Source organism: Meleagris gallopavo, chromosome 2, assembly GCF_000146605.3.
Source record: "Meleagris gallopavo isolate NT-WF06-2002-E0010 breed Aviagen turkey brand Nicholas breeding stock chromosome 2, Turkey_5.1, whole genome shotgun sequence".
Taxonomy (NCBI): Eukaryota; Metazoa; Chordata; class Aves; order Galliformes; family Phasianidae; genus Meleagris; species Meleagris gallopavo.
In genome coordinates this window covers 45,590,967-45,615,570 of record NC_015012.2, presented here as the reverse complement: position 1 = coordinate 45,615,570, position 24,604 = coordinate 45,590,967, and the positions used below count along the sequence as shown (strand labels likewise).

Sequence of the window (24,604 nt, the reverse complement as noted above, 5' to 3'; positions counted from 1 at the left end):
ATGTGCCCATGGTAACCCGCACTGCAGGGAAGTGCATTGCAGTGTCCCACACTCCTAAAGACTTGAATCTATATGATTATGGTGTGCTGCAGTAGTTCACAAAGAAAAAAAATTAAAGGTTTATATTACTACTATTATCCATGAGAAGAGAATGGAGTCTCAGACTACTGAAAACGGTGGGAGATTTTGGTGGTATGCAGAACCATTATCAACAGGAATTTCAAAAGCATTATTAAAACTACAACGATACTGATGAATAATACATCTGCTAGAAATTACACTTGTGGGGAGATCATAATTATTCACCAACTTGGAAAGCATGGAGGGTTAAATATTATGACAATTTATTTTGACATTCTCTGGAAGAAATAATTTCAATATTTTCAAAACAAGAACATTCAGACTTTCTATTTTGAAATAGCATATTTGTTTTGAAGTTGACAACATTGTTCTGGATTTTAAAAAAATGTTTCAGGTTGGCAAAGAATAATTTTTCTTCCTGCTGGTAAAAGAAAACAAACTATTAAACTCATTTAAAGTTGTTTCAGCTTGTCATTACAAGCATTTCCTCCAGAATGCTTAGTTTAGACACTAAACTTTCACAAAGGGAAAGTATATCACTCCTACAGTTGTTTGACAAAACAAAACAAATCCAGAAACTAGGGATGTACAGCTTTCAAAGATTCTAGTTCCGTGGCTTCTTTCCCTCTGACTACTATCCTTCTGCCATGGAAATTGATTTCCTATATTGTAAAGCCAAGGTAAGCAGATGCAGACCACCTAGAGTACTGTGCAGCCACTTCTCACACCATACACTTGCCCCTATCATTTACCTCCCAGTGTACTCTGTAATGATGAAACTCCATCTCCTCTAAGAGTTACATAAATCACTACATACTTCATGGGAGGACTTCAGCTGCACTATGAAGCTCCTTCTGCTTCTCAGACTGAAAATGTCTCAGTTTCATTTAATTGAATCACAGAGCTGTATACTAAATTACACACAACATAGGATAACACAGTCCATACAACAGTCAGTGTTCTATTTTTATGTTAAATTCAATTTATTCTTAATGTCTCCACTACTTCAGCTTTTTTAACAGACTCAGGCATTAACAATGTATGAAGCTTATTCTAAATGCTGCCAGGAGCGGAGCACTGAAGAATCTGGCAAGTAAGAGGAAGATACACAAAGCTCTCCTATACCTGTGGAGGTATAAAAGTGATATGGGGTTACGAGAAGTAAATTTTAATCTGGTAAAACAGTTGGCAGTTAAACTGTGACTCTTAGATGGTGTTGATGATGAGTTCTGCAGGGAAATTGCAATCTCAAAGTCATGGACTATATGGAGCTCTGGATATTACAACTGACTCAAAAAAGTTTTCTCTGACTCTGATATAAGGAAGACGTGAGATTTTTAGAAGACAAAGAGGTAGACTGTGTTCTCCAACCCTCATTGATTCAAGCCTGGCAAAGGAGGAGGAGGCCAAGGTAGTTCTTGGTCATTTTGCAGTCTCTGTTTTTGTAGCTCTGCCAGAGAAACTGAAGCTTTACTTAGTCTCCTCATACAGTCTGAAAGAAACACACAACTTTGAAATAGACACTTTCCCTTCCACACTCCTAGTATAAATCCTTCCAGGGTCATCAGGACAAGTGCACAGCTGGTTGCACTGATCCTGAACCTTCCCTCATTGAGATAGCTGTCTTCAAGCCAACTCATTATGGAGGTTTAAAAAGTACATAAAAACGTATCCTAATTCTGTGGAAAATACCTGTTTTAAGCAGATCACAGAGAAAGAAAAAAACCAAAAACAGTAATAAAAGTACTAACAGAAAGCCCCACTCTTCTGCTTGGTATTTGATCTTTGCTATGTATTCCTTCAAGTTATTTTTGGTTGAGATTCATATAAGGACCAGAAACACAGTTGTGGTCTGAGGTTCCTCACGTGCATGGCACTGCGTGCAGATCTAAAAGATTGTCCCTTCCCCATAGCATCTGTAGTCTGCAGAACCTTAGAAACAGGACAAACTTAAGTTTAAACATGATGTTATGTCTAACGATGAAAATGAAACTTGGTAGACTCCTGTTCTCTTTCCAACTAGTAAAACTTGATTTAAATTAAAAGCTAAAAAATGTAAAATACACTGAAGACATACTTTTATATTCAGACTCATGTGTGGAACTCATGGACATCACTAAGTTTTTGTATAAATAAATAGCCTGGGAAGATCCAAACAAGAATCAAGCATTAGCAAACAGGCACATCATCTGTATTTTCCATACTGAGGATGAAAATTACAAGGAATGTCAATCATCCAACTTGAAACAAATCAGCCAGCCAGCAAATACTCTCAATAAATGTTTCTTCACAGAGGAAAAAGAAACGGAAGTAAAAGATCTTTCTTTGAATCGCACACACTGCATATTCACCGCTAATGGAAACACAGTCCTAGAAGACACGGACGATTTTAACAGGTGAGCACTGTTAATCAAAAAGCTATTCTCAATTCACACTCACTTCAGTAGCACTGCTGTCCAGATGGCTGCATGAAAACTGAATTCAGCACTCAGAGCTGGCGACCTGTAGCAAGAAGAGAAGGAAGCATTCTTCTATTGAATCCTGATGGGTTAAGTGTCCAGTGCTTTCTCTAATTTGGAGTCATGATTGTGCTTCCATCACACAGAAGGGCGGTTTATAGACACTCAGTTTCTTTGATTTGTCTAACATGTCTCAGCTGCGATCAGAATATACAAAGCATGCCTGAAACCAAAATCCTATAACTCACTGTTATCTTTCTACTTACAAATTACTGTAACTCATCTTTTCCCACTTCCACATTTTATGTGCTTTATTCCCTAAGAACGTATGTTTTCTTTCTCACATTTTATTACCACCTCTTCAACTATCTTAGTCTAGTTTCTATGATTCTATGTTCTATGATTGCTTTTATGTTTGTAATTCTTAACCCTGCTGGAATGGCAGATTGTGCAATTACTCAAGTTTATACTTTTCACCTAAGAAGTTTTCCAACAAACCTACTGGGAAACTGGAAAAAGGGAATCAGTCATATTTCAACAACAGAGCTCCAGAGAGAATTTATTTTTCTCTCTTCTATTCTCATGCTTAGCAGAGAAGCATTGGCAAGTTTCACAAAGGCTTTAAACTCTCCATTCCCATTTTGAGTTCATTTAATATACTTCATAATCACACTGCTGAAACAAATTCATTTGAAATGCATGCAGATTAATGCATCTAATTTCATATTCTAGGTGTTTTGGTCTTGGCACTGGCCCTCACAGTGGCATTTTCAGCTGCCTGCAGCGTCTCATTCATTTGCTTACATTATATCACCTCTCAGTGAGTCCTCACATTCACTCTGTCTGTGACTCTAAAAACGATCGACTGCCAGCCTGCAAAACTGCCTAGTCTTCCCAATTACCCATTGTCTATCCTCTTATGTTAAAATTTTATTATACGTGTGAGATCAGTTTGAAGACAGTCACTACATAGCATGTCAGGTCTGTAAAAGCAGTTGTAGTTAAAAAGGCGAAAGCTCTGTCCTATTTTTTTTCCACAGCAACAGTGATACAAATTCCTATCAAGAACAGCTGGAAAAAAAAAAAAAGGCTTTGGTCTTACATAGCTGCAAAGCTGCATAGGCCGCATAGTTACTCTTTTTTATTTTTTTTTTTAAACTCCTGACTGCTATTATATAGGCAAAAACAAAAACAGTGCACATCAATCCTAAATTGTTACATTTACTTAACTATGGCATTGTATGAGACTTCCAAGTAAGGATGTCTAACATAAGATATGAATAAATAGGGCAGATGAGTTGTCAAATAAATTTCTTCTGCAAGTGTCACAGAATACGGGTAGGATTTTCAAGAGCACATTTTGCTCATCTCTATTCCTGATGCAAAAAAAAAAAAAAAAAGCTAAAACTCCTCTTGGCTTTGCAGAAAGCTATGACAACAGTGCAGAATTTTTACTTCCAAAAATAAGTCCCATAATGGTTTCAGGTGCTGAAGAGTTCAGGATTTAATTGGCTGGGAAGTCTCAAGATTCAGGCAAATGTAGATAGGAGAAATAAGAATGGATGAAAACGCAAGGAAGCACACAAGGAATAACCAAAGAATGTGAAAAATATAAAACAGTAAGGAGAGGCAGAGAAAAATGTATATTCAGAGATTTATTAGGGGAAAAGTAGAGAAAAAAATCAGATTTCAGATTTCCCATCAGAAATAGCATCTTACAATGATTCAGCCTGCTGTGAGAAATCAGCAGAAATTATAAAGTCACATTCAGGTTGTCATTCCTGCATATAGAAGTGCTTAAATCAGACCTATTATGCAGTTTTCCTAATCCTCATGTTAACATGCAAGAGCTGATATACAGCATCTTCTTAGTGATGCCTTCATTGGATTGAAATCAAAGAATTCAGTGTTATTTTTAAGCAGAAAAATAACATATGCTATTTCTACTAAACCACAGGAATACATTTTTCTTTTTTAACTTAATCTTGCTCTAGTTTGTAATTAGTTTAGCATTGTATCCCTTCGGTCTATTAGCCAAAGAGGGACAGGAAAAAAAACCACAAAAACTAACACCTCCATAGAATAAACACAGCTAAATCACTAGCATGGAAAATAACTGCATGAGCCCTAGGTACCAAAGCTTACCCACAAATAGCACGCAGTGAATTATGCATATGGTTTAAAATCAGTTGAAATAAGTGCCAGGTCAGTTATCAGATAGCAGTGAATTTGAAAGTCTTTGAAACAAAATTATTTCCTCAATTCTCCCTCACCAAAGCACAACTAACTGAACAAAGTCACAGATAGTAATGACTGAAGTGAAACGTGGGCAAGTGTTGGCCAGCTCAGCAGAACTGGAGTCTTTCAGTCCTACATCAAAACAGATGGCTGGCGCTGAAGATGCAATCGTAACATGCAAGTCAGCTTTCAATCTGAAGTGTATTCTTGACATCATTTTTGGTCCTAAAGCATTACCGTATCAGTGAAACAGAAGGGATTTGCCTTGGCTGAAAGTTTCATCAGGAGAACAGACTAAGTATCACAGTGGTCAGCTACCTTGATTCCAAGTTGAATTTCATCTTTATAATTCTTATTTACTTGTCTGTCAGACTACAACCCTTGCATGACCTGAAGATTCCACTTCATGTGTTCCTACCAATGCCTCCCTTTGGACAGCTGATCCAAGTGCTGGATATTGGGCACATTTTCCAGTCTTGGAAAGGTACTGAGATCTGTCCTGCAAAGCCATAAGATTGAGGACATTCATAAAAGGAAAAGGAAAAATGAACAGAAATCAGGAAATATGTACGGTGCTGCTTATTCTACATTCTCTTTAAGATGTGTCTCTATCTGAGCACTGAAACAACACCATAAGTAAACCACAGAAATTCCAAAGTTCATGCTCAGGGTCTTATTTTAACTCCTGTGATTAAAATTACAACTGCTTAATTTCTTAACTGATCTTAAAGAATCCCGGTCTTACTGAAACATGCTTAAAAACATCTGGCCTCTAGCAAATTATGCAAAGATCTTTGATGTAACATTATTGTGTATCACTCACTCCCACAGAAGTACAAAATATTCTTCCAGGTGAGCAGCAACAATCCAGCTACTGATTCCTATATGTGCCTGGTAAAACATACTTTAATAAATAAACCATCAACATCATATTTTATAGTGTATTAACTCAGTGTCTCTAATGTCCATATTAATTCATATGCAAAATGCAAACATTGAACTGTTGCACTTTTTCAGCACTGGAAGACTTTGCTGAAAATTTAAAGGTAAATATCTGCCTTTTTTCCCCCTGAGTTTTACTATCATCAATATTAAGTCTCACATTTTGCGCCACCCTTCAAGATACTTGTCTGCTAAGTAAACCATAGTGTTATACTTAATTCATCATCATCACCAAGCAGCAACCATAAAATGACTACTAATGAGCTTTAAATGCAAGCTACAGAGAAACTCAAATCAAATGTGGTTCTGTTGTAATACAGTTCTACTTTTATTGAAGCTTGGCATGTGATTTGATTATTTTAAAATAGAGTGATGTTATTTTAGATTAGAGGGTAAACAAAATGCTTGTTCATATTCTTCCTGTATCATGGAACATTTTCATCCACATTGATTATAAAAGATGTTCGCAGTTAGCAGGTGCTAGCCTGCAATTGCTAATTGAATCATGATGCAATAAGGAATAAAACTCGGAATGACTGACATGTGCTGAAGTTCTAGACTTCAAAATTAGGAATTGATCCTATTACCAATCTTGATAACGCTTAGAAAATGGGCTGACATTGCTGTCTGGGATTTGCTTAACTGACAATATTTTTCCTTATCTGCCAACATCAGTTGGAGTTTTAAAGTATTTGATGATTAAAAATGAGTGATTTCTGTGTTTCAAGGAAGTTGCCTGAACTTTAACCCACACAATTTACATAACTTATTAAATACAGTCTCACACTAATTAGAGCGTCAACAGTAATGACAGCTTCATTAGTAAAAATTATTCTGAATACTTTTGACCTTGGAGGCACCAGACAGATGAATTAGTCCTCTACCTACAGTAAACAGCGTGAAAAGTCTGTAGTTGCTTAAATGACTGTCTTCCTATTTGTCAGCATCCTACTTGTCTAGTTTTATTTGCTTTAGGCTTTCGAATCACTAGTAGTTCTCTCACTCAGACTACAGTCCAAATAAAATGAGCACATTGCAATCCAGTGGCTTGGATTCCATTATATTTATTTTACTATGCTGGACTACTACCAGTTTTCTGAACATAGCTTATGGCAAGTTGACAAAAAACACTAGCACGAGCAACACTATTGTATCTACTATTTTTGCCTGACTTATAAGGTCCAGATCTATCCCTAGACAAGCTAGACTAGCACAAGACAATTTTTCTCCATTGCCAGCATGCTGTTGCACATTACTTACTTCTCTCCAATCACTTCCTTAATAAGCGCTAGTCATATTTTTTGCCCCACGAAACTCCTCAAATCTTTTGGGAGGAGTATACATTTCTAATTGATTTTTCATGAACTTGGGGCAGCCATTGTCGTAAAAAAAAGATACTGCATTGGAATACAGCATACTTCTAGCTGCTATAACTTTTAAGAATGTTAATATGCTTAGACGGTCATCTCTGTGAAAAAACTTCCTGATCCAGAACTGTATAATGACAACCACTCATGTAATTAGGACATTACCACTTAGGTAATGTCTAAGTCACTTGCACCAGAAATTCTCCTGGAAGGAAGAAACAAGCAGTCTTCTTAACCAGATAAGAAAAGTGATACTGGTGATATTTTGTAATATTTGTGATTTCAGAACTGAGTGAAATAGAGAACTATCCATCACCACACTTTTGGCAGTGCAGCCCATGTAACCTGTAGTAGTTTAGCATTGGCCAGCAGTTAAATAACCACCTGCAGCCACTTGCCAACTCTCTCTCCTTTTCAGCAGGACCAGGGTAGTAAATAGGATAAAATAATCTCCTGGTATGAGATAAATTCAGGGAGATTGCTTAACAGTTACCATCAACAAAAAAAACATAATAAACTTATAGCAAATTAATTCAATTTATTGCCAGTTAAAATAGATTTGGATAGTGGGAAACAAAGATAGCAGCTAAAACATGTTCCTCAGTGATTGTCTATTTCCATCAATAATTTACACTATCTCTGAGGGGATATCTTTTCATCACTCTCGAAGATCCACTTCCAAAACTGTTGATTATTGTCTCTTAACTAATTTATTCTTAAATTCCCTGTCCCATAGTGAGGGATACCAGCTTTCCTAACTATTTTCATAATTCCTGATGGTCATCCCCACTGTCTCAGCATCAGAGTAACCAAGCTGAAAGCCATTCACCTGGGTGGCAAAAGTAATGTTTCCATGCATCTCAAAGATAATTTGGGGTTAGGGACCAGGTAATTTCTCACTATTAGATGGCTTCTGTCATTTTCTCTTCTCACTTTCTTGCTAAAGGACAAGCTTCTAATTATACACTCCTCCTTTTCCTTCCCTGATGGATAATATGGACCTATTAATCTCTGCTTCCAGTATTTCCATAGGAAATATTGACTACTGAAGCAATTGATGTAGGTAGGGTTTGGGTCCGTATCTTAGCAGTGGTGCCCTCAGATGTTGAAGCCCTTCTTCCTCTGTTCCTGTGATGGAGCTGAAAGACAACTCAATAAGAACAGATCAAGCCCCAACTAAATGCTTTGAATTAGTGTGTCTCAGTGGGCTACGCAAAGCATCCTTGTGACAACAGTGCCCCAATTCAATGAGATTATATATCTGTTCAGACATACAGCTGCATCCTATCAGTGGCAGTGACTGCCCCAGGCACTTGCTCAAATCTACCCACCTTGACATCCAGGTATTGACTGCCTCAATGCACATTTCTCTTCTGACTCACCAACAAGTTGTTTATTTACTTTTAAATCAGGTCAATGAAATCAGATTTCATATACTCAAGAAAAAGCCAACAGAAATCAGATAATGAGGCCAAAGAGCTTGCATAAGGGTGCACAAAAACCTTGTGAGCTCATGCAGCAAAGCTAGTGATGCCACTGCCAGAGGCAAAGAGGAAGGTGTAATCCCTCATTCTCTCCACAGTATAGATCAGCCAGCAAAGGAACATCATCTGCCAGGGACATATGCCAACCCTAGTACATGGCCATTGTTTTTATCGACATGTTCACATGCACAATGAAATAGAATGATAAGCAGCACAGAGAACATCAAGATCCAAAAGCTGCTGTTGACAAGCCCTACACTCTAATATACAGTAAACCAAGCAAGCTCTGTGACCTGCATAGAAGTATGGCCACTAACAACAACAATAGCTACAGTGCACTCACATCCAAACCGCTGTTTTCTCAGGCCACACCTTTGGCATAAAAAATGACCCTGGCCAACAGACAAACATTCAAAAATTCTAAATCACCTTGCGAACAGGACAGAGAGAAAATGAGAAGAGAGAAACTTGTGGATAAAAATAATGAGAACTTAAGAGGGAGAGTATAAACTGCACGTATAAGCAAAGTGAAAAAAGAGGAATTAATTTCTCCCCATAGACAGGGAGAACCTCCAGCCACTTCCTGAAAAGCAGGATCTCTCAGCACATGTAAAAATTCCTTCAGAAAACTAGCACCATAACAGAAACATTTCCGCCCATTGTCTTTTCGCTGCACTTTTATCACTGAACACCACATCACATGGAATAGAACATCCCTTTGATCAGTTTGGGAGAGAGAAATCTTTGATGCTGTGTAAGCACTGTTCAGCAACATCCAAAACATTTGTGTTATCAAAACAGTTTTAGCCAAAAATGTGGAGTACGGCACCATAAATGCTCCATCCCCACTAGTTCCAACAATGTAGCAATGACAGCATTGTTGCAAAGTCCTAGGCTGTAGCAAGTGAAGGTATGCTCAAATGTGGCAGCCATGGGCGCAGAAATCAAAAGAATCTGCTTAGCCTTGGAAGGCCTCAAATATGTGGGGATCCCCAGCAAGATGCCCTCACCCCCACTGCCAATCCTTAAATACAGTCTGGGAGGGGGTGGATGCTGGCTCCACTCCTTCTTGTCACTCAGGTGCATTGTATGTACTTGACCTCCCCTGGGTTGGCCCTGCCCTCCCACCAGGTGCTCAGTCACTGCTTCAAGCCGTGACTTACAATTTGTGCTACATACAGTATGTCCATAAGTGATATCTGACTGTATAATCAATGAATATACAGGTGTTATAATTAAGAAATATACAAGAGAGTTTGTCTAAACAGGTTATTACACCAAAAAGAATAGAGAGCTTACCCTTTTCCTGAGCTCGCTGGAAAACTCCAAAAGGCAGGATCTCCAGAAAAAGATCCTTCCCCACTGGTAGTCAGCTCTTAAATGGGGTCTAGGAGAGGCGGAACCAGGCTCCACCCCTTCCAGCAGCACAGGTGAATTGCCTGAATTGAATTGCCTTCACTTGTGCTTCCAGGGCTGACTCATTGCTCACCTCAGGTGATCAATCAGAGGTTCAGGCCATGATACAGCAGTTCCCATACACTGATACGTTACTTTTCAGAGGATGTATATGTTTGCCCAAGAAACCAGAAAAAATGTATTTTTTTCTGGGTGTCTGTCTTTTATGAAATACAGAAACCAAATTTATTTATTTACCATTTATGTCCACTTAGGCATCCTAAGACACATTTTCCTTAGTCATCTGTGCCATATGACCATAAAACTGTTTTTTTCCCTGCTAAACACGAATATTTCAAATATTTCAGAAAGTGTAAAGTTTAATGTTAAAACACCATTATTAATATTGGAATATTGGTGTGCAAAGGGAGGGTAGTCAAACAAAATATCTTCGCACTATGCGCCTTGAAACCTTAATCACCCTATGCTAAAAGACTTTTATTAGGTAGGAAAAAAATGTTGATTTGTCCTTCTGAAAACACGCTAGGTTGACAGCAGAGACACCAGTTGTATCTTCTCTGTCTAGCTTCCAAATTTTCCACCTCTCTACCAATACATAGAATTCACGGTTAGGCAACAGCCTACAGAGCAATACTAATGAAGATCATAAAACATTAGAAAGCCTACAGAAGTAAGAGAATACATATTCCACTACCAGATACTGAAAAATAAAACATACATTAATGTATCTGTTCCTTCCTAAAGTTCCTCGTATATTTACAAACTATTTTGTGTAGGAATTTAAGAAATTTTCAAATTGCAAAAGACAGTTTTCATTTCCAAAAGTTTATCTATCATGACAATTCTCTACTGATCTCAGAGTAACCTCTTGAGCTTCAGGGATTTGAATCTTTCATTTGCTTTGCATGACCCTCACAAATGCTGACAAGTCAGTTGCATGCCTTGACTTGGCAGATCATTTCAGAAGACATACAGGAGTTTGATCCATCTTGCAAGATTCGCACAAAACGTAATTTATGCTTATTAAGTAGCATAAAACCTAGTAGCCTGTGTTAACATAGTTTGAAGCATGATACTAAACATCTTTCTACATAGTCACTTCACAATACTAATCATTGTTGAAAGAGCAATCGCCTGAATTTCCTTAAGAGTGCAGCTTATTCTCTTAGTACACTTTTTGCCCTTGGTTACTCTAATACTATTACAATCACTGTTTTTAAACATAGTCATTCTGATTTTCTCCTTTTCCATTAGATTATTAGTTTAGTTTTTGAGTGCTTTTATTTAGATGGTCGGTGTTTTGTTGCTTTTAAAGCTTCATGACCCTTAATTTCATATTTTAATTGTTTCTTCTTACTGGATTCTCCATTACATTTGGACACTATCAATTTCAGAATCATTTGCTACCTTCCCTGAGGCAAGATTATAACCTTTTCACCTGTCCTATCTCACACTAGCTTCCTCCAAAAGCAGGAATTGCCCTTCTCACTAATATTACAGATTCTCACTTCCAATAGCAAAGTAGATTGAATTTCTTGTCAGATCTTCAATCTGAGTTTGGGAACACTTGCTTATGTATGGCACAAATAGGATCCTAACTCTCCTGCCTGAGAATGAACAGCTCATTCTGGAGAAGTCTCCACAGTGTAACAATCTAGTCTTGCCTCAGTGCAATCCTTGATAATTCCCATTGTATGATTCCCAAATTAAACTGAAGTTAGATTTTTCTCACAGCTCTCCTTCTGATATGTTAAACTTAGCTGAGCTAGGCTAGTGCCTGTCTGCTTTGGTCAATAGCAATATTGAAGAATTCATAGCAAAACACTATTTAGCCAGGTGTCCTTTTTGTAAAGGCTTCTTCATTCCAGTGAGTCAGAGCAAATTGTGGAGTTGATACAGCACAGCTGATAATAAACCTGTGAGTAAATTAAAGGCTTTGTTTAGGCCCACTATTGCAAAAAAAATCTTGATTTCACATTCAGTCCCATTTCCGTCAATAAAAAGAATGCTCTTTAAAGGCTTTTGGGCTTTTTTGCTTATTTGGAAACTTAAATAAAAATGACTGAACAGCATGTCAGAGCAATGTTAATGTATGCTTCAGCTCCTGTTTGTACACAGATGACCAAATTCATAGCACTGCAGTTTCACTGCAACTTGTGAATAAGTTTGCTAGATTTGCCATTTTTTAAAAGCACTTAATTAAGACAATTCAAAGAAAAAGGTTTTTTTTTCTTTTAGTTCTACATGCACTATAAAACATGTGTAAGTCCTATAATATTTTTTAATTCAGGTTGGGCAAAACCCTATCTACAGCAAGACAATCTATTTTATAAGCAGATCACCCCACCCATCCCCAAAAATGGTTCTCTCATACTCAATCACCAGCATAAAATAAGAATGCATGAAAACCTGCCTGAAAAATGCGCTGTGATTTCCAAAGAAATTCAGTTTTTAACATCTTATAGTTGAGAGATCCTGACAAGTTCAGAATAATGCTGTTGGGCAGACTCTGAAACAATCAAAACAGTATCACAATATATGGTGTAATGGCTTAAAGTCAAACTTTGAAGATAAAGTGTTTCACATATTATCCATGGATAAGGGAATCAAATAAATGGCCTAATAGGAAACTAAGATTTATACTACAGATGTTTTGGTGCTTTCTGTAGAATACTCATTTCCTTTAGCTCTTTGTATGGCCAGTTATCAGAGGAAGTACTAAAATCAGGTGAGTAATAAGACACTACTACAAAGCAACAATACATTAATGCAATACACTGCCTAAAGCTACCAGGGTATTTACAAAATGACCAGAGATGCTGTGATCCAAACTAATTTTATTATAGATAACTTCTTCAATTCACTGGAAAAAAAACCAACACATGAAGAATGAAATGTTGTATTATTCGTTTCAAATGATGTATAGTGAATATGACAGATGAAAGGTACATGCACAGTTCTAAAACAGAGCATGATTTTCAGTACTTTGTTTCATTTTAATATCTATGGTTTCCAAATGTGCCATATCTTGTCTACACATACTTCTAGAGATGCACCCTCTGCTCCAACTTGATTGTCATCAAATATTACCAACAAAAAAAAGTAGTGATGGAAAGAGAATCATTGATTGTCATTGGAAGATTACTTAGGCAAAGCAAGTTGTACAAATTGTAACTGTGGGCTTTGAGTAGTGATGCAGAAAGGAAAATACTAATATTGTATCACAGAGCTAAAGATAGCATTCCAGACACAGCACTGAAAGAAAAGCTATAGGGAGAGAAAGGAACAAAACAAAGTTTTATAGATAAGAACTCAGAATAAAAAGAAAACAAAAGCAAAGTAGGTAAGGAGATGACTCTCAAAGGCCTTAAAGGAATTATGTTTAAACAACAGATTAGAGAGAAACAGAGAATAGGGAGAATAAAACAGACATTATCAATCTAACAGGCAAGACAGAAAATGTCATCCTTCATCATCAGAACAAGATTCATTGAAACAGAAAACCAAACATAAACGCACTAAAAATCAAAGTTAAATCTAAGAAGCCTCAAAATAAGAGCCATCAAAAAGGAATGAGATAGATCACACCTGATGGAACTAAAAGTTACCATAGTTCAGTAAACATCTAACAAAAAACTAAAATTCTAGGTGAAATAAGTCTATCTTTTCCCATTCAATACATAGTAGCATTGTTTATTCCAGTGACATAAGTGCACACATATATACTGACTTGGCTGTCTGCAAGTTTGATGCTTAAAAAAAAATTCTGCACAGTAGTGTCCTAGCTCTCAATAGCAAAGATAAGAATAAAGTGTAAAACTGTGACAAGACTGTGACAACAGTTCAAGCAATCTAAACCGTCTGACAATTTACAGTTTCAAATTATCAGGAAACATTTAATCTCTCCTTAGTAGTGTCATGTGCCACACTTCCAGATCACATTCTGAAATCAAGATTCTTCATCCTATTTTTTTCTCTAAAAATAAGTGTACAAAATATTCCTCTATAATACATGAAAACACGAAAACACTAATGTCATATCTGTAAAAAAAAAAAACAGGCAATAATTAACATTTACTTCAGCAAAAGGTAACACTACCAATTAAATTGTCACATAACTTCATATTTTCTCTACCATCTTGTCACTTCTTTTCATTCATTAGAAAAGTAAATACTGAAATGAATGAATCAGAGTAGCCTGAATCGCACAGTTCTGAAATGAAAGGACTGCCTTAAGGATTAGAAGAAGGGATGCAATGAAATCCGCTTACAGTCTTACCTTCCAATTAGCAGAAACTCCCCAAGCACTCCCAGACGTCTCATGGCAATGAGGATTCCCCTCACTGTCATGCCTTCACAGAAGCAAACCACCACTCTAGCCTTGGGTAATCTTTCTCGCAGCTTGCGGAGCAGGCGATCAAAGCTCTTCTCCCCAGCATTGCTATAGATCTTGTCAGAATGAGCAATGCAGAGACCCTCTTGGGCAGCCAGCTCTTTGAAGGCCTCCATTCCACTTTCCCCGTAATTTCCTGTTTTAAAAGGAAAAAAACCAGTTGACATTATATAATGCATTTGACCAATTAAGGAAGAGAGGGTAGTATGGTGAGAAAGGAATAGTTTTCCTCAGAACTTGGCTAGCATCAATAGAAAGAACAAAGGAGTCTCAAAGTAAACATACTCAGTGGAGCAATAAGATAACTGTGTATTTCTAATTCCTAACTGACCTGGGGACTACAGATTTCATCATCCTTTAACTAAAGATTTTCTTCATAACACCTAACCTAAATCTCCTCTCTTTTAGTTGAAGATCACTCTCCCTTGCCCTATCACTTTCAGACTGTGTAAGAAGTCAGTGCCCCTCCTTCTGGTAAGCTCCCTACAGGTACTGGAAGGCTGCAGTGAGGTTTCAATGAAGCCTTCTCTTCCCAAAGCTAAACAAGCCCAACACACTCAACCTTTCTTCTTAGGAGAGGTGCTCCAGCCCTTTGTTAATTTCTTTGGCTCTCCTCTAGACCTTTTCCAACAGCTCCACATACTTCCTGTGCTGAAGGTCCCAGGCTTGGACACAGTACATCAGATGGGGACACACAAGGGCAAAATAGAAAGGGACAATCACCTCCCTCTCCATGCTAGTCACCCTCTTTTGATGCACAAAAGTGAATGAAAGATTATTGTAAACATAAAACATCCTAATCTGGTAGAATTTTAAAAGCCATGTGCAATAAGCTGACTGAGCAGTGTTAATGACAGTCAAAATTTAGGTCTGATGTTTCTCTTGGAATAAACTTTATCTGCAAGACCTTCCAAAATAGCGCTTCCTAATAGAGAAAAATTTGAACTTTGTGGTTCAGACAATATCAAATCTGATTTTAAATTTTGTTTTGTATTCATACATTTTGGAAGCTCTATAGCAGCTCTGTAAAACTCAAACTGCCTTCAGCTAAGTGCAATCTTAGATTTTCTTTGAATATTTTATATATACCATGAGCACAGGATTTGTGATGACTATCAATCAAGCAAGAGGAACAGATGGATTACAATAAATGGTCTATTAAGAGTAACAAGAAATTATACAAAAAAAGAGAAGCATGAATTTTATGCTATCCAGATCCATAGTATGTTTACTTAATTTCTTGAGGGAGTAACATCAGATATGTAGAGCATTTCTAGACACAGCCCTTTCCAAACCTGGGGTAGCTGAAGAGATGTAACTCTCCTCTTTGCAGAGACGTTTTCAAATAGCAAATTGCAATGAGGAGAACTCCTAAATCAGCCAAAATTCCTTCATCCAAAAATTAAAAAAACTAAGCAACTCAAAAGGCACAGCTACCGGGAAGAAGAAAAAAAAAGAAATCAGCAAGAAACAGTTCAGGCACTCTTTTAAAATTAAAAAAAAAGTGCATTTTTCTAGAAATCTTCATCATTTGCAATGATGATAGCAAACAAGACTAACTGCAGTTTCATGTAGTCATATGAACGTACTTATGACATAGGCCCAAACCTTCCACACTTGATGTCAAAAAAAACCCTCAAGTTCCACAGCTTTTTGCACTTAACTGCCCTAGTTTCTTACAAATTTGCAGCACAGCAGTACAGCCCTTTTTCCAATCTGTTACTCAATGACATATAGAGCAAGCAAATCAGTCTGCTCTACTGCCCGTCAATCAGACGTATTCTAGAACAGGAGCAAGGCCCTGGCCTGCATGACTGTGGGGAAAGGACTGGAAGAGCTGTGCCCAGTGGGAATGTATCATCAAGCAGTCCCATAATGTCAGGCCCCACACAATGATCCCACACTTGTGTTAATGCTTCACGTAGGGTTTGCTGCAACAGAAGCTCAGAGGAGAAGCTGCAAAGACATTTCCATTTAAGCATAAGACATAGCTCACTGTGACCAAGGGATTTTCTCCTAGACCTGAGGCTGGACAATTTGAGCTACAGCACTTTTAATACCCATCTTAGGTCACAAACTGCAGCAGGACAGCCTTGTTGCTGACTTGCCATTAGCAAGCACTCCATGGTTCAGAAGGAAATTGGAATATATTTTCCAGCTTCACATGGAACCTCATGCGACATGTAGACTCATTGGAAATCAATGGGATTCATCCCGAACTAACATCTTACCTCAAAGGAGCCCCTGGAGTGAGTTGTCTTAGATGTTTTGGAAATGCACATTAAAAATAAATACAGTACGCTTTCTACCTGGATTAATATCACCCTAAATATATGGTTAGAAAGGGAATTTTTCGTATATCGTAATCAACACGATCTGCTGTAACTGAAGTAAATTATTAAAAAAGAAATCTCCTTGCAATGCTTTTTCCCAGATTTAATATAGATGGAATTAAAATTAATTCAAACCTGCAGCCACACCTGTTCTAGTAGTTAAAAAGCCCACCAAAACTAAGGTAAGAGAAAGTTGGATTGTTGCCTATAAATTCAATAAAAGCAATTAAGAGGCTAGCAGGTATAAAAGCTAATTAAAATCAAGAACAATCTTAACAAGATCAAATTAGAAAAAACAACACAGAAAATTTGAGGCTGAAAATGAAAACTTTCTAACCCTCATATGAAGTAGTGAAGCAGCTTTCCAAAAGCAGTACAAGAAAAGAAATCTTATTTTAGAATGAAGGTGGGTAAGCTCACAAGAGCATTATATAACGTAGATGTCTGCAGCAGCCAGAGATGAGACACGATGACCCAGGAGGTCCCTTCAAAGCCTGTTTCCTGCAATCCCAAAGCAATACAGCACTCTGCATACCTTCTTCCCCCAGCAGAAAAGATTAGGAGAAAAACAAGCACGTGACAGATAGGAGATAGATTGATCAGTGCACTCAGTTACTGGAGTAAGCACAATGTAAGGACATATATAAAATAGAAATCACTAATTCTGTGCAACAGCTAAGAACATATCCATCTGTACCATCTTGCTAGGTATAGCCACATCAATCAACACATACAACAGCTGAGGGGAAACATGTAATGAAAGTAATCTGCATAAAATGGAAATTGGTGAAAAGTTACAACAGGATCAACAATTACAACAGGACACTGTGCTGCAGACCATTTTTGCTGTGAAGGAACAGTTGAAGATCCAAGCTCACTTATAACAGCCTTTTTGTTACAAGGATAACCTGGTAAATGCTGAAGTTTTTATTATCTATTTATTACCTTGAGATCACAAATAATTTTCATTTTGACCTTGTTGCAGTTGGACAGATCAATGCAGTGGAAAAGGCACTGCAACAAAGGTGAGATGACAGAAGAACCAGCACAATAAAAAAGGTGCTATAAAGGAAGGGAAGATTGCTCACTCATATCAGAAGATTCCAGGTTTGCATGGGAAAGCTTCACCAAGGAGGAATCTCCAGAAAGAAAACCTTCCCCAGTAGCATTCAGTCCTTAAATGAAGCCTAAGAGAGGTGCAGCCAGGCTCCAACCCTTCTGGTCACACAGCTGAATTATCTTCACCTGTGCTCCCAGGGCTGACCAGGTCCTTTCCCCAGGTGCTCAATCAGTGGTTCAGGCCCTGATTCAAAGTTCCCATACAGACCTGTACTCAAACACTAGTTGGGCCAGTAACATACTTCAAGCATCACAGTAACTCACTAATTTTTAATAAATTTGTTGTTTTTTATCCCTTTTAACAAATAAATAAGCAGACAAACAAATCAAAGCTTTGTTCAACTTGTATCCTGTTCAGAAAATCAGACATTCACCCTTCATGCTTTAGTGCTTTTATACAGCTCAGTAAATTCTTGCCCTATCACAGCTGCAATTTTTCTAATAGTTTTTTCATGGCACTGTTCTCTCAGTGCCAAAGACAGCTTTGCTTCAGGACTCAAAGAATCCCACTTAAGGCCATTTCTGCTGAGGGAGCCCCGTATTTGAAGACACTGAAGAGGGATGAACACAATGGGAATCATTCTAACTCACTGCATTCCATGCATTTGAATAACAGAAATATTGAGATGTTGCTTTGGTAAAAATTGAAGATGTCACCTTGATGAATAGAAGACATTTTCAAGCATATACTTAACACCAGACTTGCATAACACTTGGAAACACAGTACCCCCAAACTACTTCAAAAATCTAGCCTCATAAATTGCTCCTTTGAGACAGTATTATGTTTGTGTCACAGCTGACAAAGGAAGTTGAACTATTTGCTTTTATTAGCACTTCAGCAGTGTGGAGAGCAGAGCCCAGGAGCTCCATCTAAAACGTTTATACTGTTCTTATTACAGTTGTTTGGCGATTTTACTTCCATTCTGTTTGTCAAGAGAACCATTTATGCTTCATTTATGAAATGAGGAGAAAATGTAGCCTCAGCAGTTAGATGCTTATGAGAATCCTGGAAATTGTGTTTTTGAGGGATGAACAGAGCAGCTGTACAGGTCTTCAGCCATATGACCAAGTGACAACTTTCCAGGACATCCTGAGTATCCTGTATAATCCAATGGCTGATTTCATTCAAGGATAAGAATTATTTGTGGAGCAGCATAAGAATACACGAACTACTTGCATCTGCGCTGCAGAAAGCATCCTGTTGAAATCCATAAGCTAGCTCCTGATCTTAAAAAGAATATCTTAAAAGACAATCATAATGCTCAAATGGAAGATTATGTAAGACCCTTCCCCTCTTTGCTTTCAGGATTAATAAGGATAACTTCTTTCTTAGTGATCCCTGCACCACCTCCTTTAAATACGCTCCTGGAAAACAGCAAAAGGAGGAGAAAAAAAAAATACAAACAAGACTATACATGGAAGAATGCCCCACTTTAACAGCAAAAGGCAAGAAGAGATTTTTCACCCACATGGACCGTGAGCAATGCCTTCAAGAGATGTGTGCTATTAGCAGCTTATTGATTTATTCCTCTATTCCAGTAGCAGTAACCATGATTTAACTTAAAGGTGAATAAAACAGCAACAAGCATACCCTGCAAACATACAGTGAAGGAACTGCACCAATTAGAACCACAAAATCTAGTTTCACTGCAAGCTTTTACAGAGGCCAGTCATATCACAGGAAAGTCTCTGCTCACATAAGTGAGCCAGAAATTACTCTCTATCCTCTTCTTTCCCCTCTGATTTATGGTCTGTTTTCTTACTTGTCCCAAGCTTGTAGATATATTGCCCAAGCTATGGACTTCATTTCAATGTTTCAGTAAAAAGCGCTATAAAAACAACTATTTTCCTCAGCTGATCAATGGCTGTTTGGCAGAGAGAAAACAAGATGGCTGCATGACTTAACAGCAAGGAATAACTACTCAAAATCTTCTCCACTCCAAAGACAGATTATCTGTGAAGAGTAGAGCAAGGACAAGATGTAATTAAGTAGCTTCCTGACTTGTTCCAACAACTATTTTTATTTATAAAAAAAAAATGTGGTAATGTTAAATATGACACTGCATAGTTTTTAAATACAAGCATGGCAAGACTGGAAGGTTTTGAACCATACATCAAGCTTGACACTTCCCCCCACCCATTTTTGTCAATTACAAAATTCTTTACTTCCCTTAACTATCAGCAAATCTGTGAATAGGAAGAGTTAATGAGTAAAAGGTTGAGATGCCTCATTTTAATTTGTTTCCTATCAGTCAAACCTGGACTAAGGTCCATTGAAAACTAAAATTAAAAAAAATTCAACTACTACAGCTTGGGAATTTATACATCTTCAGTTAACTCAGCTGACAAGCCGTCACTCTAATCTGTAGGAATTCAACTTCTCACACCTGTTTATCTACATCTTTGATCTATGTTATTAAAAATAAATGTCAAATTCCCAAGCTGTTTCATCAATGCAATAGATGGGCTAAAAAGAAAAAAAAAACACTTAAGAAATGGGACTGCCCAGCTGCTTTATTTTTGTATCTCCCATACACCTGCCAACAGCATACTCCTACCTTCTTCTGGAGGAGTGAAAAACAGCCTGTTGGCACAGGGCTTTCAGAAAATTTGAGCTGACATAGGCCCTCCCCTCTGCCAGACTTCCCTGTTGGTGAGCAAAGGTTAAAGATGAAACACTTCCATGTTTCCCTACAAAATCTCTTTCAAGGTTAAAGCCGCACTGATGCCAGAAAGGGTTAAATTTTTCAAGTTATCAGTTATTTCAAATAGGACTTATCTTTTTCTTTTCAGTGAATGCTCTTCACTTCATGTTGACTTCATTGACTAAAGCTCTTTACCGCATGGTTTCTTTTCAGAGTTCTGATAGCCTTTTCAGCACCATTTTCTTCATTGAATATTATCTCTACTCGTGTTTTAAGGGACAACTTCAAAGCAGAAGAACTAGGCTATGAAAACACTTCAGAAATACCAAGGGACCAGTCACTTTACAGTAGAACAAACACTGCATCACTGTGAGCTCCATTTCTGATATCAGGCAGAACAGAGGAGAAAGTACAAAATGACAAAAACTTCACTAGGTAGGCCTAAACTCCCAGTCTAACACTCAAAGCTTAAAAGGAAAGCCCTATCTCTTATTCATTATAACTGGCTTGTAGATAAATCAACAAGGAAAAAGTTGTTCTACATAGAATGCTAAAGTAGTTATTTTAATTCCTTTAAGTACAATGGCTTTGAAAAGGACAAAAAGTCTTCTGATATTGCCCCCAGTTTAATACAATCACATGAACGTAGTTTGTCAGGTCAAAAGTCACTGATAATGACTACAGGTGCTCTTCTCCTGGATACAAGCTGAACTGCCCACTGCTCCCCTGGTGCCTGTCATTTGGCTCTCATCCAGTCACTTCGTTCCTCAGTTCTAAAGTTCCTTTTAGCCCTGTATGCTCTCAGGTACTACTGGCTTCCTTACCACAACCAATTTGCATCCCAGAACAACTTCCAGCTCTGCTAAGTTAGATTTTCCTTTACATTTCTCTACTAGCTTTTCTCTGACTGCACTGGGGAGATTTTGCATTTGATGGAGGCCTCATTGTCTCTTAATGATGGAGAGCAACTCATTAGTAGCAATATAAGCATCCCAGGTCCTTTTAAACTACCCTCACAAAGTTTTCTCTGCTCACCACAGATTTCAAAACAACAGCAGCCTAGTCTGATGAAAGCTAGAAAGATGTGTTAAATGAATGAATTGAGTCATCTTTGGTGCAACAAAAAACTCTACCATCTGTGCTCATATCCTATTTTCTTCAGAATTCAGGCTCTTGCAGAGATGCAGAAAGAGAACTGTTCAGAGTGCACGAGTATTTTCATTTTCTGAACTCACATAGCACTGACTAAAAGCAAAAAAATAAAAATAGAAAATGAGAAATTGGGTGATTGTTACAGATGTGAAATCATACAGCACTCATATCATGGTCCAACCTTCAAGAGAAAAAAAATTATTTTCCAGATAAGGAAGCCCACATTACTTTGTTAATGCTTGGTTACTTTCCAGGGTTAATAACAAAATATGCATGCTCTGTCAAGAACTCACCATAGCAATATGTTAACTCAGCAAAGCAGACTCAAATGTAACAGAATGTTTACAGTCAGATGAAGTGGTTGTATTTAAGCCTTCATCCTGAATGAGCCAGGTGCATCATCTTGAACTAATAATTGATATTCTTATCAGAAATATAAGCACAGGTGAAGTCAGTCCTGAAGCAATGAGTGCTAAATTACACTCATAATAGGAACAGGCTGAGAGGGCTAGAAGTTGTGAGACCCTCCATTAAGAGTAGTAAGACTATAACTACTTCCTGATAACCTGCATCACTAATGGTTTTAGGAAGAACTTGGAAAGTATTAGAAATAAGATTACTCTTCAAAGCATATTTTCTATGCATTTTCTTATTAAGGAGAAGTTATTACTTTTACCCATTCCCACTGAAATCTTTTATTTCAGCAGCTATAACATCTGATGCTTATTAATTTAAGAGGGACAAACTATTACGTTCTATTATTTGCTGTCTCCTAGTATGCATCATTGAAAAAGTATCCAAAAAGCCACTTAAATGAACTATAACACCAGATGTAAATGTTCATGGTCTTTAGAGTAATTTTGACTTATAGATGATTTTAGAACCCAACACTTCCTGCTTAGAGCTGTGATCTACAGCTCTGGATGTTAATTATATCAGGTTTGGAATACCACATACAGGATGAGTCCTACTGTTTTGCCTAACAAACTATACCTAACCATAGTTTATCCATTAAGAAATTGCTCATCTTAGCAGATAAATTTCTGAGTTTTATTGCAATTAAGAAAGATTTTTTTGTCATTGTATGCTTAATCAAATCCCTAGATATTTTGATGTTATTATTAAGAAAAGCACACAATTTTTTAAATAATTCTGCTTTAATTTAGACTTGTTTATGAAATAAAGTGTCTGGTTTGACTGGCAGGTCCATCCAAGAATGAAAAAAATTAATATTAGCTCCTAATATTATTTGAACTGTTTACCCCCACAGACTACTTTTCATTTTGATTATTTTGAATCGTCGTTTATAATAAATAATATCAGAACAGCAAGAAGAAACCCTAAGTAACTTATTAAATTCAAGAGGAAGAATTGCTTCATAGAACAATATATATAATATTATATATATGTAACAGTATAATAGAATTGTTTCATAGAAATCCTTTTGAATTTATACATAGAGTAAGTAAGAAAGCTGAAAATAGTTTAGATGCTGAGTTTGAAAGCTAGAGATAAGAAGTAAAAGCATGTTCTTAGTAACAAGGCCTAGATAAATAGAACTGTAATGCATAAGAAAAACAAAATTAGCTAAACAGACTTTTTTCTTTTAGAGAATCAATATGTTCAAAATGACTGAATTTTACTCTGTTCAGTAAGAACCCCCAGCCAAAAGGCTTTCAGCCAGAATATTTCCAGCTACCCCTAAGCTGAAATCCCTATTCTGCAAACACTGTCGCATAGGGTGGTTTCAGTACTCACAGAGAGGCTTTAAAATGCTTACACTAGAAATGTTACACACTTAGCACAAGTGTCTGCAGGATTTGAGCCTAGCAGAAGTAAATTGAAAGCAACAACAACAAAGTCAAATCCTAATTTTGAGCAATTCTCCCTTTGGTAATTTTGAGGTGAGATATTGATGCCGGCATTTCCAATTGAGTTCATAACCACAAGGATTAACACAATATAAATGTTTAAATCCCACAGTGCTAAAAGGCAGGTCTGATACTGATCAGTGAGATGTTTGAAATACCTTTCCCTTCAGGCTGCTCTAGTATCTGCAGGTGAAAAGGTGGCTTAATGATCAGAATCCAGGCATTGCTGGTACAGGAAATGAATGTAAAAGCTGGATTACCACAAGCAAAAATAAATTATTAGTTTACTTTGTTTAGCTCCCACAGAGGTAATATAAAAGATGGAGCTTCAGAAGGTCATGCTTTTGAGATAGAAAACCTGGCTAAATGAAAGTAGGATAAAGTTAAAAAGCTTAAAATGTGAGATATTATACAACACTTAAAAAACACTGCTTGTGAATTAAGAGCAAAAATTAACAGTTCCTCTTCTCTTAATCTGCCATTAAGCTACAGAATCACAAACTGTGATAGAGCGTAGGCACTGAGTTAAACAAGTCCTAAAAGAACAAAGCTGTCACAACTGTCAGAAAATTGACAACAAATTCTATGACTGATGGTCTTGCATTTTTGATCAGTTTACTTTTAACTCTGTGTCTTTATGTCTATGTATTACAGCTAATTGAGATCGGAATAACAAACCTAAACTACTAAGGAATTTCAAAAGACCAAACCTTGAGCTCTTGTTCTTCTCTACTGCAAAATAAAAAATAAAAAGCTGAAAAAAATCCTAGTTGAGCAGCAAGAAGACTTGATGCATCAAGTTAGCCATCAAGTCCTACAGAGCGTGCAAGAATGCATGCTATTCATCAGCACACACCTCTTTGAAAGAAATTGAGCATTTCTGTAATTCACAGTTACTGATTTCTGAAGGCTGGAAGCAGTGTTTCCTTCGGAAAAGTTCCTGGAGCCAGATTCAGCTGTCATCCCACCTTTATTAAGATGATTGTCAAGAAACTGTATGGATTGATCCTTTAGGTAAAGGATGAAAAAGCAACAAAATAACATTGCCACATCCCACCGGACTTTTTCTGCTTTACAAGAGAAACAAAATACTTTTTGTGCTG

The 24,604-nt window shown here is 37.2% G+C and overlaps 1 protein-coding gene across 5 annotated transcripts in view; it reads right to left on the bottom strand.

The window, feature by feature from the left end:
- GRM1 (glutamate metabotropic receptor 1) overlaps nt 1-24,604 on the bottom strand; it is a 177,264-nt gene that overhangs the window by 126,477 nt on the left and 26,183 nt on the right. For all 5 annotated transcript variants that reach the window (XM_031552453.1, XM_010707147.2, XM_031552454.1 and 2 more), the window contains exon 2: nt 14,267-14,516. In XM_031552453.1, the coding sequence (XP_031408313.1) occupies nt 14,267-14,516 (250 nt within the window). The remainder of the gene's footprint in view (nt 1-14,266; nt 14,517-24,604) is intronic.